At 38.2% G+C, this 27,539-nt stretch overlaps 1 protein-coding gene across 2 annotated transcripts in view; it reads left to right on the top strand.

Moving 5' to 3' along the window:
- The window catches only part of sft2d2a (SFT2 domain containing 2a), a 37,895-nt gene extending 17,743 nt beyond the window's left edge, over positions 1-20,152 (top strand). Inside the window, exons 2-8 of one of the 2 annotated variants that reach the window (XM_078232857.1) lie at positions 3,227-3,313; positions 6,678-6,763; positions 8,919-9,000; positions 13,613-13,648; positions 13,754-13,812; positions 15,212-15,241; positions 16,933-20,152. In XM_078232857.1, coding sequence (XP_078088983.1) covers positions 3,227-3,313; positions 6,678-6,763; positions 8,919-9,000; positions 13,613-13,648; positions 13,754-13,812; positions 15,212-15,241; positions 16,933-16,972 — 420 coding nt within the window. In that variant the 3' untranslated portion in view covers positions 16,973-20,152. The remainder of the gene's footprint in view (positions 1-3,226; positions 3,314-6,677; positions 6,764-8,918; positions 9,001-13,612; positions 13,649-13,753; positions 13,813-15,211; positions 15,242-16,932) is intronic. The other variant, XM_078232859.1, reaches the window with a different exon arrangement.
- The last annotated feature ends 7,387 nt before the right edge of the window (positions 20,153-27,539 follow it).

Raw genomic sequence — 27,539 nt, 5'->3', positions numbered from 1 at the left:
TTGTGAGGACAGACTAAGTGCTTCTGGTTGCCTAAATCAATAGGTTCAGTGATTCTATATATTCTTTCATAATAACTGCTTTTGCAACTTGCTACCTTCGTAGTGTCTTCATGGTTGAAAGAAATAACAGTATCTTAGTGTTTAATTCTGAACAGTGAGTTTTGAGAAGCGCAGGGATGCTGTTTTGAAATTGAAAGGGGGTATCCAGTCTTTTCAACATAATGTTCCAAAGCATTATGATAAAGGTGGCAAATAATAAGGGACCAAGCAATGGAGGCAGAAGATTAGAAAAAGTGAGTGGAGGAAGATTGGAACACAAGGTTGTGCAAGAGGATGACAGTTTGGAGTTGTAATATCAAACTGAGTCTTATTGTCAACATGTCATGGTCATTTATGTGTCTTTTCAAGCAGTTGTGATCTCAGCAAGCACTGGTTATAGTTCATTGCTGCTGAAAAGATGTAAAAGCAATGAAACTTGGCACTGAACTACTAGAGATGGCTTTGACCAATGTTTTATTCATTCCTTAGATCTGCGTGTTGTAGCTAGGCCAGCGTTTATTGCCCATCACTAATTGCCCTTGCACAGGTGGAGATGAGCTGCCAACTTGAACCACTGCAGTCCATGTCATGTAGGTACATTCATAGTGATGTTGGGAGGGAGTTCCAGAATTTACCTAAGCGACAGTGAAAGAACAGTGATATTGTTCCAAGTCAGTATGGTGTGAAACTTGATGGGGAACTTGCCAGAGATGATGTTCCCTTGTGCCTGCTACCCATGTCCTTCTAGGTTGCAGGTTTGAGTGATGCTGAGAGAGGAGCCTTGTTGAGTATCTTATGGATGGTATGCACTGCTGCCATTGTGGGCTGGTGCTGGAGTGAGTGAATCCATAAGGTGGCAATAGGGTGTTGGTCAAGCAGCTGGTTTGTCTTGGATGTTGCCTGTATTCATCCAGGCAAGTGGAAAGTTTCGGAACACACTCCTGACTTTGGACAGCCAGGAGATGAATGACTTGCAACAATTTCCCAACCCCTGAAAGTGACGGCAGCTAGTAGAGATTTTGAATGATGCAAATAGTACTATAGTTATCCTGAAGCCAGGAGATAATATCAGTGACAGCAGAAAAAACAATACCTTTGGCACATTTTCTAAAATAAGTTAACTATTAACATGATTTAACTATGAAAGGACGAGGGCTAGAAGGTAGCCTCAAGAAGAAGCCCAAATGGTATGCATGACAGAATGCTGAGGGATGTCGTGGAGGAGGTAGAAGAAGCTCTAGCTATACTTTTCCAAACAAATGTTATGTGTGGAAATTAAGGAAATACAAGTTCTGCTTTTACATTAAACAGACCTTTTGGCTGGATCAGTCTGTATTGAGGCTTGCCACTGATGCGAGCAAATAGTCAAATCACGTTGACCCATTTATTCCCTTTCTCAACATTGCTTTTTCCTTCATGCACCTATGCAATTTTATTTTTGGAATGTTGGCGCAGTGTCAACCTCAGCCATTAATCCTAGAAGAATCCTATTCCATGATGGACTCTGGCTTGCTTAGCTACTTCAGAGGCTTGTACATTTATTTGTAAAACTAAAGCTTCAAAAGGGTAACTGTGAATGAGTAATAAATGTCAGCTTTGCCAGTGATGCCCACACCTGGAGAAAGTTATATATATTTTTTTTAATATTCAATTAGACAGATGGCATTATATTAAGTGTTTGACATATCATCAGATTAAAGCTATTTTGTAGCCCATTTAACCTCAAATTGTACTGTTTATAATATAGCTTTCTTTTTATTGCTGAAAAAAGATGTGTCGAAGTTTTTCTTGCACTCACTTGGATACTTTGCAAGGATACCAATGCAGGTGGACGAGAGCATTGGTTGGCAAGTGTATTCTGATTGATAGAAGCATTGCCATGGAGAGTGCACCTGTGGATGGTGACTGACAATTAACTACCAAGCATTGTTTGAAATTTAAACCAGGCAGCTTGACTCTGGTCAGGGCATTGCACTGAGGAGTGAGTCAGTGAATGGCTGTCACTCATTTTGTTAGCCAAAGTATTGTGCAGTGTATCTTACAAACTCATGGGTGGGCCTAAGACCATCAATTTCGGGTTTAAAAAGTGTCCAGGATGGACAAGGTATCTCAAATTTGCAGTAGCAACATGAGTGATATTTGCCACTAACAGGGTGCTGCTATCAAGCCAAAAGTTGTTCACACCAATGTGGTATATGAATTTCAGTGCCACTGTGACGCTAGGTATATAGGCTGTACTTCCCAAAGATGGCAGATCATATCAAATAGCATATCCCCACTGCGGTTCACAATGGGCAAGGTATAGACCATACCCAACCAGTCCGTGCTTGCAAAACTAAAAACGCAGTATCCAGCATTAGATGTGATTTTGCGATTGGACAGCATTCACAAAGTAATCCTTAGTATGCTAAGAATTACGCCGACAACAAATTTAAGATAGTTGAATTTGCATTTGTGTGTACTGGAAGCTGGGCATATTAATACACTGGGACTTGTTCTTTGCAGACAAGGAATATGTACGCACATTGCGCCTATTTCAGCTAAACAAAATATGTGAAAGCTATTCATTGACTCATTCCTAAGGGTTAGCAATGCTTGGCAGTTAACTGGCAGTCACCATCAATGAGTGCATTCTTCTTGGCAATGCCTCTGCTGATCAGAGTCCACTTACCAGCCAGTCAGCACCACCTTCTCATACAGTATAAACGTTGGTATTCATACAGAAGGAGGCCAATCGGCCATCAATCCTGCACCACAACAATCCCACCCAGGCCCTATCCCTGTGACCCCACATATTTACCCTGCCACTAAGGAGCAATTTAGCATAGCCAATCAACATAACCCATGCATCGTGGGAGGAAACCAGAGCATCCGGAGGAAACTCACGCAGACACGGGGAGAACATGCAAACTCCACACAGTCACTCAAGGCCGGAATTGAACCCGGATCCCTGGTGTTGTGAGGGAGCAGTGCTAACCACTGTGCTACCCCCGTATGTCCTGATGAGTGCAAGACGAAAAGCTTCAACATGTCTCTTTTTTCAGCAACACTCAATTTCTGGATTATCAAATGATTATTAGCTTTTTTACTAGAATGTTTGTAACTACAAGCAATATCCAGGATGGTCAGAAATTGTTGTAAAATCTTCCTTACTCAATTTTCATAAGCTGTTCTCTTTCTCTTGCAGGTAATTGAGGGAACCTCCTTAGGATGGGGAACCAGAGTGAAAGGCTTTCTTGCCTGCTTTGTTGCAGGAATTATTTGCTCCATATTGGTAAGCAGATTTGAAAATACTGTGTAGTTTGGAAAAAGTAAATGGTATGCACAAAATTTCACTGACCTCTTCTATCCTAAAAGTATTGCCAGGTGTACGATGGGTCGCGAAATTTGTTTTGCAAAAGGTTATTTTCATTCTAATTTCTCAGTACTGATTATCCGTAACTATATTTGCAGCGAATGGGAACAGATGCACCGAGTGTTGTATGTTCTTCGAAATAAATGAACTTGACGTTTTCTTCTGAGGGGAGTGGAGGGAGTGTCCTTTGAGAGTCTAGGTCACGACTAAAGAAACTGAGCTGTGTTCAAGTTTATCCCAGTCCTATCCTGGTTGCTTCTTAATAGCAGAAATGTAAACTTGCAGATGGCTTGTGGCTGTCTTGTTCACTGATCTTTACTTTTTATTCTGGTTTCTGCTTAGTTCTGTACTTTTGTTGCTGATAAGACTTACTCTGTCTCCATGCGAAACATTGTATATGGAAAAACTTAATGCCAATTTTTTTTAAAGTAGCCAGTCGGAATTTTTAAAAATAACTGGTTGAGGAATTCAAGTTTTATTTTATTCCTTTGTGGGACATGGGCGTCGCTGGCTGGCCACCATTTATTGCCCATCCAAGTTGCCCTTGAGAAGGTGGTGGTGAGCTGCCTTCTTGAATCGCTGCAGTCCATGTGTTGTGGGTTGACCCACAATGCCGTTAGGGAGGGAATTCCAGGATTTTGACCCAGCGACTGCGAAGGAACGGCGATATATTTCCAAGTCCGGATAGTGAGTGGCTTGGAGGGGAACTTGCAGGTGGTGGTGTTCCCATGTATCTGCTGCCCTTGCCCTCCTAGACAGAAGTGGCTGTGGGTCTGGAATCACAGAATCTACAGTGCAGAAGGAAGCCATTTGGCCCATCAAGCCTGCGCCAACAGCAATCCCACCCAGATCCTATCCCCGTAACCCCACATATTTACCCTCCTAGGCTCCCTGACACTAAGGGGCAACTTAGCATGGACAATCAACCTAATCTGCACACCTTTGGACTGTGGGAGGAAACCAGAGCATTCGGAGGAAACCCACGCAGACTCGAGGAGAACATGCAGACTCCACACAGACAGTAACCCAGGGAGTTGCTGTCTAAGGATCTCTGGCGAATTGCTGCAGTGCATCTTGTAGATATTACACACTGCTGCTACTGAGCGTTGGTGATGGAGGGAGTGGATGTTTGCAGATATGATGCCAATCAATTAGGTCACAGTGTCAGTTGAAAACATAGAAATGTCATTGGGTTGTTCAATCAAAGTATATTATAATTTAGATTGTACAGTGTAACTTGAAATTTGCAGAACTAAGATGTTTTTATTCTCTGGGTGATGTCATGTGAAGTGTAATGAAATATCCAATACCCAACTTTGTCTTTTTGAGCATATGTTATTGTTCAGTTCTCGAAGAGGAGGGACAGAGTGGAAGAAAAATGTTAAGGAGGGGGAAAATTTGAAACTGGTTGAATATGACGTGAAGGCTAGGAGAACAAGAGATGCTAAGTGTGGCTGACAACAGTGAAATAAATTGGGAACAGAAACTGGGAACCATTTTGACATAGCAGCAGGAGCATTGATTCTTACGTACGGAATAAGTGATAGTTAAGAGTCATTTGGAAAAGTGTAAATTCTGTAAGGAAAACTAGATTTGGAAGCGAAATTATTAATTTGATTAAAATTAAGGATAATCTCTGCCCTGTCCAGTATAAGATAATGTGAACGAAAGAAAGTTGCAAAGACTTGGAAAATGACAAAATAAATCTTGTTTATGATCATTACTAGGTAGTCCTGAATTTTTATCGCATTTACAATATCTCCAACTCAATTATTGACCCATTCTTTTAAAGGTGCTTCTGATTGCTCTTGAATACATCCAAAAATCACGAACTATAATTGTGAAAGGCTTGCAAGGTTTATGTCAGAAGCATCAATTTAGCTATGTCACTCAAGTCTGAAACATATAATGATTTGATCTGCTTGTTAAGTTAATTTTGCAATTTTTGAAAGGATGTGCACTTTGGATTTGAAAGTGTGGAACCACAAATATTTCCCATGTTTTTTGGATTCTTCGGAGGGCACTACTGAATCAAATATGCTCTTGCACCAAATAAAAACCTTTATGAAAACAAAATCTTCAGCATTGGCATCTTCTATGACATCTTTTAGAATAAATTGTTCCGGTTATAATTTTGGATGAGTTAAACATTCATACAACCATGCAGTTCTTTTTATAATTAAAAATAGTTATCAGAAACTACAAATAACTAGCTTAATTTGAAGAGGTGGAAATGCTGTAAATCCTGTCTGAAATCCTGAGTTCCAGCAGTTACTATTTGTCCTTTTTGAAGCCATTAGTGGTCACTGTTCTGTTCTTTTCCACTGTCTCTGTCTCCTCTGCGACGTGGTGCACTTTATGCTGTTCTTCATTGTAGGTACATCTCCAGTGGTTTCTCCTGCAGTAAAATCTGGTATTTCCCATGTTTTTGGCCTTGATGTCATTCTTTTTATTTCATCCTTCAGAAAAAGCTTTCAATGTACGCCAGAGACACTTGACTCTACCTCTCTAATATTATAATTGACTGCAGACTTGTGGCTACACCATCCAGCCACATAGCTGACGATCCTGGAGGAATTACATTTTTTTAGTTCAAATTTTACAAAACAGAAACTCTTGTCATGACTCTCAGCAGCATGTAGATTCTTCCTCCCATCTTGTGTTGACCTCTAAGTTGACCTATGGTTTGTAGACCTGGCTTATCTATTTCTCTCATGCTCAGAATGAAAGATCACTCCAGTAAGCAAACATCTTCTCCCTACAAACCAGAATATGGTTTTATACGTAAAATGACCAATTTAGTTTGCTCACTGGCTGATGAGAAATAACCATTGTCATCCAGATCTCTGGAGGAAAAGAAAACTATCGTCAGCTTGAAAGAACATGTGTGGAGGTTTGGCCATAAACTGCTATTAGGTTTATTGCATTTCATGGTAGGTGTGGTAAGGTCAGCATTTATTTCTCATCACTTGTTGCAAAGATGTGCCATGACATCATCTTGGATTGCTGCAGCCTGTATGGTGAAGGTGATTCCGCAGTGTTGTTGGGTAAGGAGTGTAGCTGATTTTTTTGCAACAGTAAAATGATACAAACCCCTGGACATGATAGCTTTGATGTCAAAACCAATTGAGACTTGCACGCAATCCACATCCCGCTCTGCACGTTAAGTTTAGAAAAAAGTAACTAAAATTGCTTTGTCATGTTCTAAATTTACATGTAAAATTGTGTACGTAGTTTGCAATAATTCATGAATGTTATGTTTATAAATGTAATTCTTTCTCAGGGTGTCTGTTTTCTCTGGATTCCAAGAAGAGGGCTAATACTTTTTGCTGTCTTTTATAGCATTGGAAACATATCATCCATTGGTAGGTGAGTAAGTATAAAATAACAAATCCGTATTCAATTGCAGTAAAAGCAGACTTGCAGCCTTTAAACCGTTTAAGTTTGTAAAATGGCTACTCGAGGCTTGTGGTTCCAAACAAACTTAACCTGTAAAGATTGTAATGACTTAAAAATAAGCCAATGATCTAAGTTTAAATATGTTAGCTTCAACTTTTAAACACTGTACATTAACTTTATTCTCCACCTTTTGATTGTGATATTTATAACGAGCAAATTTAAAAATTGTTAGTGCATGAAGCATTGGGAAGAAATCTTAGGGGGAATTCTCCGGCCGTTCAGGTTGGTGGGATTCTCCAGCCTATGGATTTCATGGCAGCATGGAGTGACATCAGTGGGAAATCCCATTGACAGCGGTGGGACCAGAAGATCCTGCCGCCAGTTAACAGTACGCCAACTCCCACCGCCAAGAAACATGCAGCTGGAAGGCCGGAGAATTCCCCACCCTTACTTGTTTTTGCTTTTGGGTGTTTTTGTTGCTGCAAATTGCGTTTTTAAAATAAGCGATGCCAGTGTTTTGTTTTATTCACACTCAAATGAGTACTACAACACGCAGTGTCGTATCCAGCTCCCTTTTACTATGTCCCAACCATGTGTCTTAACCCTAGTTGCTTGGGAGCTATCCTGTGCCATCAATGTTATTTATTTTCTCAATCCCCATATTGGCCATACTGTCACACCTCTGGATGTAATAGCTGAAATTGAGAAGTATTCAAATTCATTTGATTTGGATTTGTTCAGACTATTTTTACATCCTATTACTCTAGGCTGGATTTAAAATGGGTGCATCGAAGCAGACTCTACCAAATAATTCTTGGTCCTCGTGATTGAAACGGATTTGCATTGCTTCATATGCAAAATAAAAGCGCCAACAGGAATTTAGAAGCTTTCAACTCATGGGACTGATGATCAGCACAAGTCCTTTGCAAAAGGGTTAGCTTAAGATTTTAAGACAGGCACTTCTCACCCACCAGACCTGTTGTAAAGCATAAATTCCTGCCAAGCCCTTCAATTGCAAAGAACGTCATAGCTGAGCTGGATTTTGATCTTTTCCATCTTTGCACGCACTTCTGGCATGGAGGTGATGGTTAGAAGCAGGAACTGCCATTGATTTGCTCCTGCCTCACCCAGGGATGGTGATACAATTGTAAAATTGTGCTGCCCTGCAATTGCTAAAATAAGCTAACCAAGTAATAACCACTCTGAATTACCTGCACAGCTACTTGGTGCTTTATTAACCTGACCCAAAGGGATAGTTTCAAAAAGTAAAATATTTAATAAACATGAAATACAAATGAATTGGAAGCACTTGCCTGAGTAGTTTCCTGTACAAAGTAAAAGCATTTGTAAGCTCTTCTGCATTGCGTGATCCTAACTTAATATGTTGCAGAGAATGTTCATTTCTCGCAAACAAGTGTCACCAATTAGTAATAACAGCTTTCATGAGACTTCATTTTGAATATATTGTATTTATATTTAGATGTTAGATAAAGAACAAAGAAAATCACAGCACAGGAACAGGCCCTTCAGCCCTCCAAGCCTGCACCAACCATGCTACCCGATGTAACTAAAACCCCCTACCCTTCCGGGGACCATATCTCTCTCTTCCCATCCTATTCATGTATTTGTCCAGACGCCGCTTAAAACTCACTATCGTATCTGCTTCCACTACCTTCCCTGGCAACGAGTTCCAGGTACCCACCACCCTCTGTGTAAAAATTCTGCCTCGTACATTTCCTTTAAACCTTGTGCCCCTCGCACCTTAAACCTACGTCCCCTAGTAATTGACTCTTCCACCTGGAAAAAGCTTCTGACTATCCACGCTGTCCATGCCTCTCATAATCTTGTAGACTTCTATCAGGTCACCTCTCAACCTCCATCGTTAGACATACTAATGTTTTGGAAACCAAATTAAGATGTTCAAACTGATAATATAATAGGAACATTGAAATAGTCTTAAGATTTTACAGAGTAACGGGACATATTCTCCAAGTTCATATTCCCCTTTGGTGCAGGATTTATTCCAACTTGAAGTTGCCCTGCGAAGCTCTTACCTCAGAAATTGCCTAGTTTCTCTTTAAACTTAGTCCTTTGATGCATGATGCCATTTTGCTTTTCATCACAGTACGATGTTCCTGATGGGACCTGTGAAACAAATTAAAAAAATGTTTGAACCAACTCGACTGGCTGCTACCATTGTGATGTTTGTAAGTACTTAGAGAAATAATGAAAACAGAATTTGAGCTATTGTGACTTCTCTCTTTTGTACCCAAAACCATAATACCCTTGTATGTGATGATGTACCTAATCTAGTTTTGATTTACTCCAAATGTGACTTATTTGTGGTTTTATTTATCTTGGCTTAAAAAGGAGCTTGAATCAAAAAATGAAATGAGCTGTCTTCTCTGAAGAATGCTCTTCATCCAAGTCAGAGGAATGCAGCATAAGCTTCCATGTATATGCTGATGACACTCAGTTTTACCTCACCACCACCTCTTGATCCCTGCACTGTCTAAATTGTTAGACTACTTGTCTGTCATCAAGCGCCAGATGTGCAGAAATTTCCTCCAACTAACTATTGGGAAGACTGTGAAGTGGTTGTCTTCAGGTCACCCCACAAACTCCACTCTCACCACCAGTTCCATCCTTCTCCCTGGCAAATGTCTGAGGTTGACCCAACTGCTTACAACCTCAGTGTCATACTTGACCCAGAGATGAGCTTTCAGTCCCATATCCTTACTGTCACTATGACAACCTCTTTCTAACTATGTAATATCTTCTGTGTCCGTCCCTGCCTCGGCTCTCCTGCCGTTGATACATTTGTCCATACCTTTGTTACCTGATAATTGACTATTCTAACACATTCCTAGCCAATCTCCCAGATTCTATCCTCCATAAACCTTGGATCATCCAAAAGTGCCCATGTCCTAATTTGTGTGGATTCCATTCACTCATCACCCCATGCTTGCTGCCTTACACCGTTAAACCATAACTTAATTTTAAAATTCTCATAGCTGATTTCAAATCTCTAAGTTGCTTGGCTCCCCTTCTGCCCTGAATTTCTGTAATCTTCTATAGCTCCACATGCATCCAAAGTATTTACGTTCCCCCAATTTTAATCACTCCAACGGCAGGCATGTCCTTGGCTGCCTAGTTCTAAGCTCTTTAATTCCCTCCCTAAACCTCTTTGCTATCCTTCTTTAAGATGCTCCTTAAGACCTACCTCTTTGACCAAACATTGTCATCTGATCTTCTAGCTCTTTTATTTGGCTGGGTACCATACTTTGTTTTATAATACTCCTTTGAAGTGCTTTATTACATTAAAGATGCTATGCAAGTATTGAATGAATATTAGTTGGTAAAATCATATTTCCACTGTCCCCATTACAGAACAACTTGTATGATTCTTTTTACAAAAGCAGAATGCTGCATTTTGTTAATTTTGATGAAAGTTCATCTCAACGTGAAATGTTAACACAATTTTTTTTGCTTCTGGTTGAAAACCTGTTTCAACTGGTAAAATGCTTCCTGAAATGAGACTGATCAATTAGGGTTGTCAAGCCTAAGTCAAATTAGGGTTTGACTTAGGGTTGTATGCCGTACAGTGTCAAATTCAGAACATGTATTTGAGATATTATTCCTTGAAATCCTTTACTCTTTGACAGTACCAATTACTTTGGCACACACTAATTCTCCTTTTTTTATTCATTTGTGGGACACGGGTGTCGCTCATTTATTGCCCAGCTCTAGTTGCCCTTGGAGGGCAGCTGAGAGTCAACCACATTTCCATGGATCTAGAGTCACATGTAGGCCAGATCAGGTCATGACGACAGATTCCGTTCCCTAAAGGACATTAGTGAACCAAATGGGTTTTTCCAACAATTGACAATGGTTTCATGGTTCTTAATTCTGGGTTTATATTTATTGAATTCAAATTCCACCATCTACTGTGGTGGAATTTGTACCCAGGCCCCCAGAACATTAGCTGAGTTTCTGGATTAATTGTCTAGTGATAATACCACGAGGCCATCGCCTCCCCAGTGCTGGTCTGATCCATGAACCATTCATTTTCATCGTCGTGTTTATTTTCTAAAAAAAATATTTTTTTAAACATCACTGCGCTATTTTAAATTTTCCTACATCTTCAAAGAAAGCTTTGAAAATATTTATTACAGTTGCATACATCGCTTTTTTTAAAAAAGGATACACATTCCCAGAACAAGTCACAATGGAATATACCAAACAACTAAATACATCGCTTTAAAACTGTGTGCATTTTAATTGGTTCGTACATTTGTATTTTTTTTGAATGGTAGCTTGGTAGGAAATGGACTAGTGGATGTTTGAAAAATGACTATTTTACAATTTCTAATATTAGAGGGTAAAGAGGATGCAGTTATGTTTGTGTAACCTATCATACTTCAATCTAAATGACCGTCATTTTGCCTTTTTTTAGTTAATACTCAACAACTGAATCTGAAGTGATTGTTTTTTATTACTCTGCTGTTCATTTGTGTAATATCAAATGGCCTGTGAAGAAATCCAAGCAAAAATCAGTTTATTCTGAATAATTGAATGCAGATGAAACAATCTAGGTTGACTAGAGCTAAGTATCTCCAAGGGTACTTCATTTTTAGGGAAAGGGAGGAGAATTATTCTCAGACCCCGTGAGAATAACCAATCTGTACAATTGCTATCTCTGAATCCATAGTGCAATTGCATTCAAATTTTAATCAAGGATGAAACATTTTAAGTTTGCGCATTTAATTTGAATAATTACTTAACTACTTTAATCAGTAAAAGTACCAACATATAGAGTTATGACTTAGTTGGAACGCATCATCATATATTAACCATATATCAGGTAGCATTCCAAATGTCCCCACGTAGGTTGTGCATAAGTTGACCCCCTTAAGTTACGGCATGCCATAGCCATACAGAAACTTTCAAGGGGTTGTACTCTTGAATATATCATCCATGCGTACCAAAAGATGATATAGGGAAAGTTCGAATGGAATCCACGATTACCTTGTGTAAGTGTTTTGGAACATTTTTTGTGTGCTGGTCTAGAACCTCAAGCACAAGTTTGATGTAAAAGTAGGCTACCTGTGTCTGCCATTATCTGATGTCTGCATATTTGTTTTTAATGGAGAAATTTCTGTCAAACATACCTTGCTCCTCCATAGGGTATGCTGTTGTGGTCCTCACTGATAGACTTGACACTGAAATCACTATAATAGTATGGAGTGCTTGCCGACTGGATTTGTATTAAAGATAACTAGAAATGTTCAGACTGGTACATTTAGGAGTGAATTTTAATGGCATTAAAAGTGATCTTACTGAACAATCTATGGTCCTGAAAAAATTTATTTTTAGAAGTGTGGAAGCAATCTTCTCTCAGAAAAATAATAATGATGTAGTTTTTTTATTTAAATGGTTATTTTTGTTGTCCCTCATCCCTCCCTTAATTGCATCTGTATTTCCCAATCTTTATTTAACTTCCTCTATCGTCATTAAATCTCATTTATGTTTCCTGCTTTATATCTTGTGGCTGAGATTTCACATGTCTCAGTGAAGATTCTTCAGTCTGATTGGCCAAAGGCCCTTGCTGATTTTTCCCTCGTCACAGATGTAGTGAATCCCCTCGGGATGATGCCATGCTGAAACAGATGCCTGATGGTGATGAAGCATTATTGACCCCTCCCAAGTCTCATGGATGCTTGACAGTGAGGGGAAGGTGAACGCTGTTCCATCACTGCCAATAGGAAAATCCTGGCCGTTATGTAGATCCATTACAGAACTATATTACCTCTTTGTAGTAACACAAACACTGCTATAAATATGAAACGTTCTATCATTCATCAAAATCTTAAAATGGGCCTGCTATGCAATTGCTTCTATAGCTTCATATAGGTAACTGAAGCTGAGCTATTTTGCATCTAATGCAGCAAGGCCACTCATGTTTTCAAGCCTGTTTTGAGTCTGAAAACTATACATGTGGTTGCTGTAGATATATTGGCTGGAATTCTCCGGCCGATCACACTCTGCTGTTGCTGCAAATGAGGCTGGAGAATTTGGCACTCAGCCAAATCTCCATTTACTACAGCGGAACCAGAATGTCCTGCTGGCGTGAACGAGTGGAGAATCCTGCCCATTATATATCTTTAAACATTGCAAGTACAGAGCTACAATGTGCAAATCAGGATATTTCTATATGGCACAAACACCATTACAAAGTGACAGATCTCCACTGGTGACCTTTTGTTATGGGTCTTCCCCTCTGAAATATACTTACGGTTATGAACCTGATTGAAGGTTGTTATCTTGCTGGTTTGTAATCCCTCAACTTTACCCTGTGTACTTTAAAGCTGTTCACAAAAATCTCTAGAAGAGTACGGCTGATAATTATGTAAACTTTCTGCTCTATTTTCAAACTTCTCACTCCTCGTGTGTTGGTTTATGACCTAAAAAGGTATCAATCTATTATTTTGCCACCAAATTTCCTATCAAATACATTTTCGTACCCAACTTTTGGTAAAATAAATTATTAGGGGCTGGAGATGAAAGCATAGATTGTTCAGGCTTAACATTCAGAACTGCAATTCCAACAAGAATTGAAATTTCCAGGGTTGTGAAAGTGCTACCTTTGGAGAAAATGTTATTCAAACCTGCCTTTTATTCTGCAAACTGCAAATTTGGATTTGAACAATGATTAACAAACAGTTGTTCTCCTGTGAAGACCAACTTAGCAAATATGTACAGAAATACTGAATTTTTGTATTCTGAGTCATTATTTCAAAGTGAAATCTTTTCTTGCAGGTTTGCCTTGTATGCACACTATGCTCTGCGTTTTGGGTATGTTTTGTTTATCTCCTAAAAATATTTAAAAATGCTTGGGGGTGGGGGGGAGGTGGTTCAGGTCATTGATATGAGCTAATCTGTCTTTATTTTCTATTACAGTGGAAGAAGGCAGCTCTTGCTTTGATATTTTGTGTGCTGCAATTCTTTGCTATGGCCTGGTAAGCAAACATGTATTTGCTGAATTTCAATTCATTTCATGTGGGAGTTTTTTGTCCATTTGCATGCAAAGTATAACTAATATGCTTGTTTGGTGCTTTGCATAAGTCATTGATTGTAAATGAAATGACTGCATGATTTTTCAACTTAATTGCAAAATGTGAAAAAAAACGGATCAAAATGGCAGGCATTACATTACTGAGTAAAAAATGGAAGGCAGCAGTGCAGCTAATGGATATTTCTATGCTCTGACCTTTCAGTAAAAGTGGGTTTGACACTGCCTGAAATTCTTTTTACTTAGATCCTTAGCCAGAGGGCTGGATTGAAAGAGAAGATCGCATTGTCACCCAGTCCCTTAATCTTCAGTTTGGGAAAAGTAGGATAATCATTTGTGTAAAACTTGTAAACTTAAAAAGTTATCACCAAACAGTTTTGGAGAGACAGGTTCCCATATTTGCAGCTTCAGTGGGTGCATTGTTAGTGAACTAGGTCAACAACCTTTAGGACACACTCAGCTGAACCTGATTTTCCAGGTTGAATGTAAAAGCATCATCTTTAAGCTTCCAGGATTCTGTCAGAAATATTTTAACAAAATATTTGCGTGTAGGGTATCGTTAAAGAATGAAAGTTTGCAAGTTTTACTCTTGGGTTTTGTAATATACACATTCTGATATCAGAAACAAAATATTTTGCTGTTTCCTATTGTCACTTGCTGTACAAAATTTATGAAATGAACGTCAAAGGATCACGCAATATTTGTTCTGTCATTAGCTCATCAATAAAAATACAAGATGTTCTTTGATTTCTCTGGTGAAAATGTCAGCTTGAACCATGAGTCAACTATTTATTAACTTGCATTCTTTTAATGTATCTAATATTAGTCATAATGTCAGTCCATGGCTGCATCTGTTAGTTGTTTTTCTGCTGAAGAGTTCTGTTGAGTGACAGTTGCCTGTCCCAGGCATCCAGTTGTATCATTTGATATGTAGAATTTTTGACCAAATGATTAATTGTTTTTCAAAGTTTGGAATTAAACATATTTTTAGTGCTTTATTTGTTTACAAGTTATTAGTAATACAGTAATCACATACTCCACTCTGGCCCTTTTTGATTAATTAGAATTAATGTAAGTAGTTTTTCCTTGAGTGGCATAAACAGTAAAATATTCAGGCTTGAGTGGAGGAAGATAAAAGACAAGCTAGTTGCAATCTTGATGGTAAAAGAATATAATCTAGCAGCTTGGCAGTTCATAAGGTGTGTTAATGGACATGGAGAAATCCATGGCTGAGACTGCCTTTAACTCTTAGCTGAAGTAGGATTGTTTTGAAGAAATCACAAAGAATAAATAGTTCAGTGCACTATCTGTACTCTCGTGACTTTGTTTCCCTTTTTTTATAACAGGTATAGTATTTCATACATTCCATTTGCAAGGTGAGTTATACAATAAAAATAAACTCTAATTATTGTGCATCTGGGAAGAAATAGAAAATGCAAGAAATGTTCAAAGTCCCATCAGTTTTTAAGAGAAAACCCATGGTGGTGTTTTGGGTGCCCCCTTCAAAAGAACTGAAAATTGAAAGATGATAAATAAACAAGCCCTGTAAGAGCTGAATTTAAAAAAAATAAAATATATATATATATATATATATATAATCTGTTCCCATCCCAATTCAGATGCTGTTTGGGCTCTCTGTACTTTATCTCTAAGGCAGAAAGCACCTAACCAAGTATCATCCATCTATGTTAAAGTCTCTAGTTAATGACCATTCACCAGAGCCAATTCTGAAAATTCTTACTTTGACTGCTGTATGACTTTTCAGGCACTGCTGAATTCTTAAAGAAAAGTGCACATATAATTAGTTGGTCAGATATGGGTTGTAAATCTTTCCGAATTGGTGCTGATGAAAGTGACCTGAACGTTAACTCTGTATTTCTTTTCATGGAGGTTGCCTGATCTGCGTATTTCTAGCACTTTCTGTTTATATTTCGGATTTTCAGCATCTGCAGTATTGTCATCAATTTAATCTTTGAAAATATGCTGAAAAGGTCCATCTGATAAATTGCGATTCTATTTAAAAATACTGTAATATTGTAAAGCTCATTCCTGAATATACAGTGCATTGTATTTAAGAGAAACTATGCCGCAACTTTAAATAGGGCAGCTGAACTCCCCTTAATTCAGGGTACTCTTTTGCTTTAGTGAAAGTGAGTGTGAGCGATCAACTCTTGTATGCGACCTGTCTAATAAATTATGCATATGAAATAGTCTTTGTCAACTTCGCTCAGGTGGTACAACTGTTCTCTCTGAATCCAAAAATTGTGGGTTCTACCCCAGGCCAGGACAAGAGCACATATTTCAAGTTGAAACGTCAGTGCAATACTGAAGGAGTGCTACATTGTCAAAGATGCCATGTTCGAACTGAAACTTGATGGTCCTCCAATTAATTGCTGTTCTTGGTATCTTGCAGTGAGCAATTTGGTTGCCACCTTTTCCTGAGTAACGAACACTGTACTATAAAACAAAGGCCGCAGTACAGTTTGTCTAAAAGTTCTGTACATCCCAGGGTGCTATGAGTCAAATGGATATATTAGTACAATGTTTAATACCTATATCTACATCAATATGCACAAACAAACTGGTATCTTTTGTTGCTGCTGCTGCCTTGTCAGGCTTCGACTCATCCACCCATTCTCCCTCAATCACAGGACAGACTGTGGTTATCACCTGCTGATGCACTTTCATGCTAATTGTGCATGTAGCTTCCCTGCTCTTCATAGCCTCTTAACTATCTCACCATCCACCCTAACATTTTAGGCCGTGCTAAAGGAGATCCTATTGGTTGTATGGGACAGTTTTGGTAAACTTGTTAGTATTTCCTATGAAAATGTATAGTATTCTCAAGTATTGACCAAACTACTTTAGATTTTAAAAAAAGGAAAATCTACTGAGATAGGTTCTTTAGTCCTGGTGTAAGTTGTATCGTGTCAAGTTTTAAATTGTTACATGACGTAAATCATGCTTAAATAGTTTGGGAAGCATTTTAACCATCTCTATGTTCAAAAATGACTTTTTCTGAATGATGAAATGCATGAAGTGATATTTGAATTTCTTTATTTTACAGAGATGCAGTGATAAAGTGCTTTACAACATGTTTGGCATGAAAACTATGTACCCTGAAGGTGGAGCATTGTGATGAGTGGAACATCCGCTATAATGTTTTTTGTACCTGTTTACACAAAATCACAAGTTTCTCTAAGTGTTTTAATGCGTGCCTTTGTCATGCATGCTGCCACTAATTCTATCTCATTCTTAAAGCATAACTTCATATTCACAATTGGAAAATTTACAAATATTGGTGCATTTAGTTTCTAATTTCTCAATTGCCTATTATCCTAAAGAGTGGCATAATATTTTTAAACTAAGAATATGACCAATACTAATTCATTCCTTAATCACTATATGAGTATTCATATACTGCTCGGTCATTTTAAAAACGAAATACACAAGTGATTTCAAATGTGTCAACCATGGATTGTAAGCCTTTCAGAAATGCTGCTACAACTTGTACTTTTGCAAATGCACCCGGGGTGTGTTGTCCTAATTGGTGAAATCTCAAATGGAGAAATTGAAAACACTGCAGATTCTTTAATGCTGATAATTATGCTAAAATGTTATTTCCTAAATATTTGCCAAAGAGTGATTTTTGAAGTTGTAACCTCATTGCTTTAACTAGGTGGTTAACGCAAATACATTTGCTGTTGAAACTTGTGGTTTTTTCGAAAATGCCTAGGAAATAATGAATGTCTTAAGACGTTACTACTGAGCCTGGTAACAACTAAAAGTGTCTTGTTTAATTTCCAGAACAAATATCCAATGATCATGAAAAACAATTTACAGACCAAGTAAAATACCAATAATAGTGCCTTCATTTTGGGGAATTCAAGCAGTTAAGTTTCTGGCCTTTGCAGTCCACAACAGTTGGACTATTTTCAGCTGACTGCTTTTTAGAAGATCATGAAATCTACTAAATAACTTAATGCATTTTTATGACCTATTGGATGTTTTGTGTGAAGGATATGAATACGCCTTTTGTATCAATATGATGTACATCTATAATGCACAATTGAAGCTGACAAAATTATGTACAGTGCATTATTGTACAATCTCATTGGAGGAAAATTTAATACAGATTTTTTCAACATTATATTACTATTTTGGTAAGTACTTTTATTTAAATACTAATTACTTCTAAAACCTGTAATTTTGCTAAACAACTACTTTGACGACTGCAACACCTTCCCACCACTACTTCCCCTCTCCCATAAGAATATATTCACCAGAAATCCAGTGATCATTTGATACAATTTACATCTCAAGTAAAATACCAATAATAGTGCTTGCTTGTTAATGGATTTATGTTTATGAGCAGGATAAATGCTTAGCTATTCTAGCCAAATGTCAATAGTGTTGTGATCTCCAACAACATTGTGCAAAACTTTGTGCACGGTTTTGAGTTAAAGATTTTTCATTCTGGTTATGAAGTTGTGACTTTATAGGCTCCTGTTTGAAGTAAATGCGAAAAAGATTCCCAGAGAATTTACATAAGTTTTCCATTTTGAATTTTAATAAAAGTTGATGGGGATCAAATTAATAGATTATTCCAGAGACAATGGAATTGTGATGTCTATTATTTATGGAAATAATCAAAGTTTGAGACATTTTTTGAGAACAAGGATGACTAGGTAACACTTTTAGTTTGTAAACAGTTTGCTACATCTATAACAACTTAGATCAGCATCTTTAACATAACAAATGGCCCAAGTTGCTTCAGAGTTAGATTGCGTGCACTTTCATAGTTTGTTTTTATTTTAACTTTCTCTTTTTGTATGATCTATTGTATATTTGGTAGTGTGGACATTAAAATATTTTCAATTTTCTACTGCATTTGTATGTAATCAGTGATTTTCTTGTATGTCAATTTTGTATTAAGTACTCTATGCTGCCTTTATTTGAGAAATGAGTGCCTTAGAGCACATGTGCATTTTGGCATTGTTACAATGTGCTTATTTGTTTAGCTACTTTGTTTGGAACCAAACTTAAATCTTGATTGCATTGTCTTAACTACTGTGAACCTGATTTACTTTAATGATTTAATATTTTTGAAATTCTCTATATTGAAACTTTACCAGTCACTTAATCACCTTGAGAGCATTTGAACACTAAATTACATTGTATTAGATAGTTCAGTCATAAGTTTAAAAAATTGACAATACATCTTTTAGATGCAATTTTCAAGGACATTGAAGGCAATTGTTGTAGTCATCGCTGCTTCAGCTGCACTCAGTACAGACTGGGAAACAAATTTAAGAATCAATCTAATCTGAGAGACTCAGCATCCAATCATGGACCATCATGGAAGTCTGCATACTGCCTTTAATAAATGTTTCTATTGTATGTGGAGAAGAAGTGTACACCTTTATCATGTTCTGTTCGGAGTTCTTGCCTTGTTCGGTGTCAATGATTGGTACATAAATGTAGATACATTTCAAAACAAAAGTTGCATGTTTGCGAACCCATTGTGAGCATTTTCTTGAGCTTGTAAATATTTTTCTCATTTAGTTTGCATATCCTTTGAGCTTTGTGAAATAATTTATGCTTTTGACATGAAGATGCTGTTAACTTTGCCTATTTTGTTAATTGTTTGCTGTAGTTATTGCCTGTATTTCAAAAAATAGTATTTGCACTGGTTATGAATGAAATGCCATCTCTTCTCCTTGCATCATTTTTATTTTTCAAATCTCTTTTGGGTAATTTAGAATGATTTTGGGGAACTCTAATTCCTAAATTCAACCTTTAACTTGTATGTTTTCAACAAAAATTGCAGACTAATATACTAAATTGTTTTCATTTTCAATATTGATTAATGAAATGATGGAGATGTTGGAGAAGGATACTGTTTGCAGATTTTTGAAAAGTTGTCTCACCATTTCCATTGAGTACACAGTGGCACTAGCATGAAGTGCCAGCTGGTTTCAAACTGGGATTTGGACTTGTGTGCAACAGTTTAGCATTAATGCGTTGAAAGTTCTAGTATGTTTGTGTAAATGGCAAAGTTACATTTATGGAAGTGTTAATTCTATTACAGTCTATATTTCGGAATCAATTTTAATTTTTCTGGATATTGGTGTTTGAGAGTAGTTTCAGTTGTGTATAGTAAATAAAATTGAATCATACCAGTTTTCTGTTTTCAAAAACATGCACAACCTGTATACACTGGTGTTGTTGTTCCGTTTGTGTAAGTGCACACTATGCTATCATTAAAATTGTTTTTTTTGGCTTCATCTCATTGCACTAGAATATATTTTACTTTGCTGAATAGAAAATCAATTTTAGTCAGCTCAATTCCAGTAGTTTTGGTACAAGGAATTGTTTTCATTTTCTCCATAAACCCAAGGAGCCTAGATTGTTGATAGAATATTACAAGGGGCTTGGCTTTACACAATGCTTTTAAATTGAATTTTTGAATAACATCAAACTTTTTTGTTATGGACTGATGAAAAGCTGGAAACATTGGAGGCTTGGGAGCTCAGGTACATATATCAAAAGTCATGAATGGACGAGAAACGACTTGAATGCAATTGTATATCTTGAAAATTCGATTTCGTTGGGAGGAAGTCATGTTTCAGCTATGTAAAGTACTGGTTGGATTGCACCTCAAGTACTTGAAGGTTCTGGGCCCCACAACTTAGTAATGATATATTGGCCTTGGAGGGATTGCAGCATAAATAATCAACATGGTATCTAGACTCCAAGAGTAATATTACAGCAGAAATTACAGAAACTGGGGCAGTATTCCCTGGAATTTGGAGGTTGAGAAGAGTTGATTGAAGTTTTCAATGTATTAATGGCTGATTGGGAGAAGCTACTTCTGTTGAATGGGCAGTCGATGATTTGCGCCATAGTCTAAGCCTTATAGAAATGAAATTAGGAAGCACTTCCACGTGCAAAGGCTAGTACAATTTGGAACTCTTCTGCCAATAGCAAACATTTCAGCCCCAGGACATCGCTGCAGGAATTCCTGAGGGTGGTGTCCTTGGTCTAACCATCTTAACTTTCTTTCCACTAGAAGGTCAGAAAGGGGGATGTTCACTGATCAGTCTTCGCTACCACTCACTTTACTCAGATAATGATGCAGTCTGTGCCTGCATGCAGCAAGATCTGGACAACATTCAGGCTTGGGCAAGTGACATTTGTGTCACTCCCGTGCACAGCAATGACCATCTCCAACAAAAAACATCTAACCATCTCCCTTGACATTCAGCGGTGTTACCATCACAAAATTCCCCTGCAACAAGATCCCCAGGGTCTTGTTTGCTCAGAACCCTAAGTGGACCAGCCATATAAATGCTAGGTCAGAGGCTGGGAATTCTGTCGTAAGCATCACACCTCCTAACTCCCTAAAGCCTGTCAATGATCTTTAAAGCACAAGTTGAGTGTGATAGAATACTTTGCATGTTCCTGGATGTTTGCAATTCCAATGTTGCTCAAAACGTTCACCATCCAGGACAAAATAATGAGCTTGATTGACATCCCACTATAGGTGCACTGTAACTAGTGTGTACCAACTACAGATGCACCACAACAACTCTCAAAGACTCCTTCAACAGCATCTTTAAAGACCTCTACTATCCAAAAGAACAAGGGAACACCATCATATCCAAATTCTCTTCCAAGTCGCACACCACAGAGTTGAAAATATATGGTCTTTCCTTTCACTGTCACTGGGTCAAAATACTTGAATTATCTAACAACACTATACCACATGCATTGTAGTGGTTAAGAAAGTGGCTCACAACCACCATCTCATGGGAAATAAGGGATGGTCAGTAAATGTTGGTCTTGCCAGTGATGCCCACATCTCATGAATAAATAAAACAAGGTATGCAATCAATGATTTTACAATTGAGGTGGTTATGAAAAATCAATCAAAGCTATCAAGGGGCAAAGGTGAAAATTAGGTCCAAGATCAGCTATAAGCACGTTGAATGGCAGAAAATGTTGGTGGGTTAAATGGTCTACATGTCCTTTGGTCCAAAATCAATTCAAGCCTATTACTCTTGTGATTAGGGAATGTTGACAATCCCGTGCCATTGTAGATTACAGCATGATGTGAGCTCCTTTCTGAAAGACAACCTATAAGTAAATAACTGATGTCAACTGTTTTTTAGACGCTCCTGATGTTGAGTTTTCCAAGCATTAAAAGTAAGTGATTGTGTGATGTTTTGAAATATTTGAATGTGATTAGGTACTATAAAAATTAGATTATGATTTTCTTTTTTGACCACATGTAGTTGTTGAGTTGAAATTTTTTCATGAGTTAAAATGTCACAGTTCCATCGTAGTCATTATTTTAAGTATGTAATATAGAACTAAATAACTCCTTTCACCACTTTGCTAATGATCGGCGATGGTTAATGACCACAGAGGAGAAGACATTTGGGAGAAGGAATATTTGGAACATAGCAAGTAAATTAAAATGAGCAGAAAATTCTTCCCCCCTCAGCCCCATTATTTTGCCCCATTATTTTGTTCCTGGTTCTATCCTGCGTTTTCACGTGAGCCCTTGCATTTGAATCATAGTGAAATAACACCACTTTTTTTGTTGGTCACCAAGTCAATTTACAGCAGCAGTGTAAAATTTCGCAGCAAGGTGTTGCTACCACTTTTTATATAGTGAATAGTTTGCAAAACCATAATGTAAAATAAGTGGCTCCTTTTCTCACCAGCTAAGGAAGTTATCTGGCTTAATTTGGAGATTCCAGATGCCGACCTGAAAAGAGTGAGCTAAGGAATGTCTTTAAAATTGTTAAGTCAGGCAGAATTTACATAATGGCCTATTTTTCTCTCGAGTGCCAAACAACTATTTGACAAAATTGCATAGGCATAACTAGGTACTTTTGTCCTCCAAATATCTCTGCAAAACATTGGACAAATTGTTTCAACAATATATTGAGATGGGCCAAGATGATTTAAGCCAACATTTTAATACTAGGCAGAATTAAAACTTTGCACTTTTTGACATATTACCCATAATTCTCATGTATCATTATATTGTGTGCTATCTTATTTTACAATACATGTAGACCATATGCAGTGAAATAAGCATTCAAAATATCCTACAACGTTGATCAAGCACAACCTCATACTCCACAGATAACTTAAGAGTCATAGAGGTCAAGAGCATAGAAAATGGCTGTTCGGCCCATCAAGTCTGCACCAGGCAAAGACAAACCACCTAACTATTCTAATTCCATTTTCCAGTGCTTGGTCCATAATCTTTTACGACTTGGGTAGTGACTCCCACCACCCTTTGGGTGAAAAAGCTTTTCATCACATCCCCTCTAAAGCTTCTACCCCTTACCTTAAATATATGCTTTCTGTTCATTGATTCCTCCGCCACGGGGAAAAGTTTATTTGCGTCTATCTCTGCCCCTCATCATTTTATCCATGCCATGTCCCCCGTCAATCTCCTCTGTTCCAAGGAAAACCATCCCAGTCCATCAAATCTATCTTCATAACTCATACTCTCCAGCCCAAGCAACATCCTGTTCTGCATCCTTTTCAGTGCTATCACATTCTTCCTATAAGGTGGATTTCAGAACTGCACACGGTACTCTAGCTGTGACCTAACCATAATTTTACTTAGTTTTAGCATAACCTCCCTGTCTTAAACTCTGCCTCAGCTAAGAAAGGCAAGTATACCATTTGCCTCTTTAACTACTTTATCCACCTGTTTTGCTTCCTTAAGGAACTGGTGTACATGCATACCAAGATCCTTCTGATGCTGGGTGTTTCCCAGGGTCCTATCGTTCATTATATATTCCTGCCTTGTTTGTCCTATCCAAGCTCATCACCTCACATGTATCTGGATTGAACTCCATTTGCCAGTGATCAGCCCATGTAACTAATCAATTTATATCCTCTTGTAATCTAAGGCTATCCTCACTGTTTACTACCCCACCAATTTTCATATCATCCACGAACTTACTGAACGAACTTCCTACATTCAAGTCTAGATCATGTATATAAACCACAAACAGCAAGGGCCCCAACACATCCCTGTAGAGCCCCACTGGACACAGGTTCCAGACAGAAAAACACCCTTCGACCATCACCTTCCGCTTCCTATCACTCAGTCAATTCTGGACCCAATTTCCAAATTTCATTGGATTCCATGGGCTTTTACCTTCACTATCAATCTCCAGTGTGGGACCTTGTAAAAAGCCTTGCTGAAGTCCAAGAAGACTCTGTCAAATGCATTGCCCTCATCTACACACCTGGGCATCTCTCTGAAAAACTCGATCAAGTTGGTCAGACATCACTATTATAATGTAACCAATGATAACATTGAAATCTGTTATAATGTAACCAATGGTAACATGCTGCGAAGGTCAGCTGACCTGGTAGACAAGGTAAGCAATGGCAAAATGTGATGGTCAACTGACCCAGTATAAATAGAAAGCAGGTGGGAATTGTGGACAGCTTCTGTGGCCCAGGGTGTGGCCTAAGTGTCGGTGTCATGAAGTTTCTTTATTAAACCTTTTTCTTGGATTTACTTTGTGAGGTTAGTTCTTTTAATGCTTGCAACTGAAGTATCCTTACTGCCGGATGAACAATCACCTCCCCTTAACAAAACCATACTGACTGTTCTTGATTAAATACCCTGCCTCTCCAAATGCAGGTAAATTATGTTTCTCAGAATTGCTTCCAATAGCTTCCCCGCCACTGAGGTTAGACTAACTGACCTGTAGTTTCCTGGTTTATCCCTTTCTCCCTTCTTGAATAATGGTACCATATTGTCCTCCAGTTGTCTGGTACCTCTCCTGTGGCCAGAGAGCAACTGAAAATTGCCAGCGTCCCTGCTATTTCCTCCCTTGCCTCACTCAACAGCCTGGGATCCATTTCATCTGGCCCTGAAGATTTATCTACTTTTAAGCTTGCCAGATCTCTCAGAACCCCCTCTCCTTGTATGTTGATTTCTTTAATAGTATCATACTCCTCCCTGATTTCTAGACCCACATCGTCTCTCTCACTGGTGAATACTGACACACAATATTAATTTAGAACACTACCTTTTGTCTTCTGGCTGCACACGCAAAATGTGGTCCTTACTGGGTCCTACTCTTTCCCTAGTTATCCTTTTATCCTTGTGAAACAACTTAGGATTTTCCTTCATTCTTCCTGTCAATATCCTTTCATGACTCCTTTTTGCTCTCCTAATTTCCTTTTTATGTTCCCTCTTGCACATATTATACTCTTCTAGGGCTCCTGCTGTTTTGAGCCCTCAATGTCTCCAATAAGCCTCCCCTTTCCTCTTGATCCGATGCTGTATATCCCTCGATATCCAGGGTTCACTGGATTTGTTGGCCCACACCCTTTTTCTTTGTTGTGCTTCTCTAAGTATTTAATAATTTCAATATTCAAATAGATTCCTGAAATTTGCAGCTAACCGATCTATTTATCCTTGAAGAGAGCAATCCCATTTTCCATTCTCTAGGTCTAGTTTCTGCCACTTGAGGGAGCTTGAACCTGTGAACATGGTATGTCACAAGGTCCTGATCAGTATGTAGACAGGGGAATTAAAATTACTTTTGTGTGACATGCTAATGACCAATGCTCTATTTGCAAGTTATGATTAACCTCTTGAATTTGATATTTTTTCCCTTTTCTGGTGATTTTTCTGATAACCAGGGTATTGGGTGAGGAGCAGATTACTGAAAATGTGATTCACAATAGTCCTCCCCACTGTTCAAACAGAAGATTCTGTACTCCAGCCTTCTACATGATACATTTGCAATATATTACATTTTCTACCACTATATTGTATTACGCAGCCCCTCTCGTCTGCTATTTATTGTTGATCACATGGCTTGCTTACCACACTTGTGGCATAAAAGATTACACATTTCCACTGAAAATCTTACATGATCATTGCTCAAGTTATCAGTACAGAATTGAGCGCAAGACGTTGTACCTACATTGTTTCTGATTATTATAAAAACATTTCCAACATTAAAAGAGCCAGTGAATGTACCTGCACTATTGGCACAAAGTTTTAGTTAATTTTTGATTTATTATTGTCACATGTATTAACATACAGTGAAAAGTATTGTTTCTTGCACGCTATACGCAGTTCTATGGCACCTTGTTCAACAAGTTTTTTTGTGTGTGTGAACCTAGATTATTAATGCCAGAAGGCCAGGACCATTACAGTTGAGACCAATCATGACTTCAGCAACTTGTATTTATGTAGCATCTTTAACATAGAAACCTCCCTCGGGCCTTCACTAATTGACCAACTGAAAGTCCACAGAACAATAATCCTGCTCACTCTGCTCTATGCATGCAAGACTTGGCATGTCAAGACTTGGCATGTCAAGATTTGAGCTGCCTTCAGAAGCTTCTGAAGATCAGATGGTAGGACAAAATATCGGACACTAAGGTGCTCACACAAGCTGGCATGCCAGGCACCCACACCATATTGAGACAGTCACAGTTAAGTTGGGTTGGTCATGTAGTCAGAATGCATGATACTTGCTTACTGAAGTGAATTTTCACTGGAGAGCTTGAGTCTGGGGTGCACTCATATCGCGACCAAAGGAATTGCTACTCTGAAGGTTTCATTTAGGAGTTTTGATACTGAATTCAAGTCCTGTAATCGCTACACATACACAACCAAATAAAACAAAATTGTTCCTTCTTCCAAAGCAAGCCGATGTCAGCGGCAGAGAGAAAGCACGAGGAAATCCCAAGCCAGCAACTCAAACATTTGCAGTATACTGTTCCATTTGCAGCACAACCTTCTGCATGCAGATCAGCCTCAGCAGTCACTTACATTCTTACTCAGTCTGTTCCAGGTGTAGTTCCAGACCCAACATGGATGACTTTTAATTGTCCTCTGAAGTTCTATAAAAGGTCACCCAGTTGCCATTGGTTTCTCAGGCCAACTAGGAACGGGCCCCAAATGCCAGCTTTGTCAGTGACACCCACATCCTAAGAATGAATAGTAAAATTAAACTGGGATCCTGTTGGTGTATGCCACTGTTGCTTAAAGCCACTTAATGTCACACGTAACTTGTATTCACATTTTTATTCAAATAAGCAGGGAATGTAATGCCAATATTTTCAAACACTTTGTGACATGATTATGAAACTGGGTTGTATCACAAGTATAACGGTCAAAATAAATTTCTCTCAGGAAGATTTAATTTGGTACCAGCCGATACCTAATAGATTATACAATGTTTATCAGATGAATCAAGGGAACATTGTATTTATTATTAAGATAGTCCCATAAAGAGATTTCTACTTTAGTATTTGCCATGATCTGAACTTGTGAAGAGCAACTGGGGTCAAGTTGCATCTCTAGAACAGACTTCAATAATTAATTTAAAAATCTAATCTATGTTAAGTCATTTTCGGTAGTATAATCCTTAGAGTACAGTCTATCTGTGATTAAAAGCATGATTGGGCAGATGTCTATTTTAGCAATTCAATTATATCTTCTTCCAGTGCAAAGCAAAACCCTGCTTGAGGTTGACGACAATATTGTACAGCGTGGGAGATTGAGTTTCTGGGAGATTAGATTTCTGCAGGCTTCTGGTACATTCAGGGCCATTTTCTGCTCCAAATTATTTGGATAATGTACAGGAGATGGAAATATTAGTC

The sequence above is a fragment of the Mustelus asterias genome, chromosome 17 (genome assembly GCF_964213995.1).
Source record: "Mustelus asterias chromosome 17, sMusAst1.hap1.1, whole genome shotgun sequence".
Lineage (NCBI taxonomy): Eukaryota > Metazoa > Chordata > Chondrichthyes > Carcharhiniformes > Triakidae > Mustelus > Mustelus asterias.
This window is presented reverse-complemented; position numbering and strand designations above follow the sequence as displayed.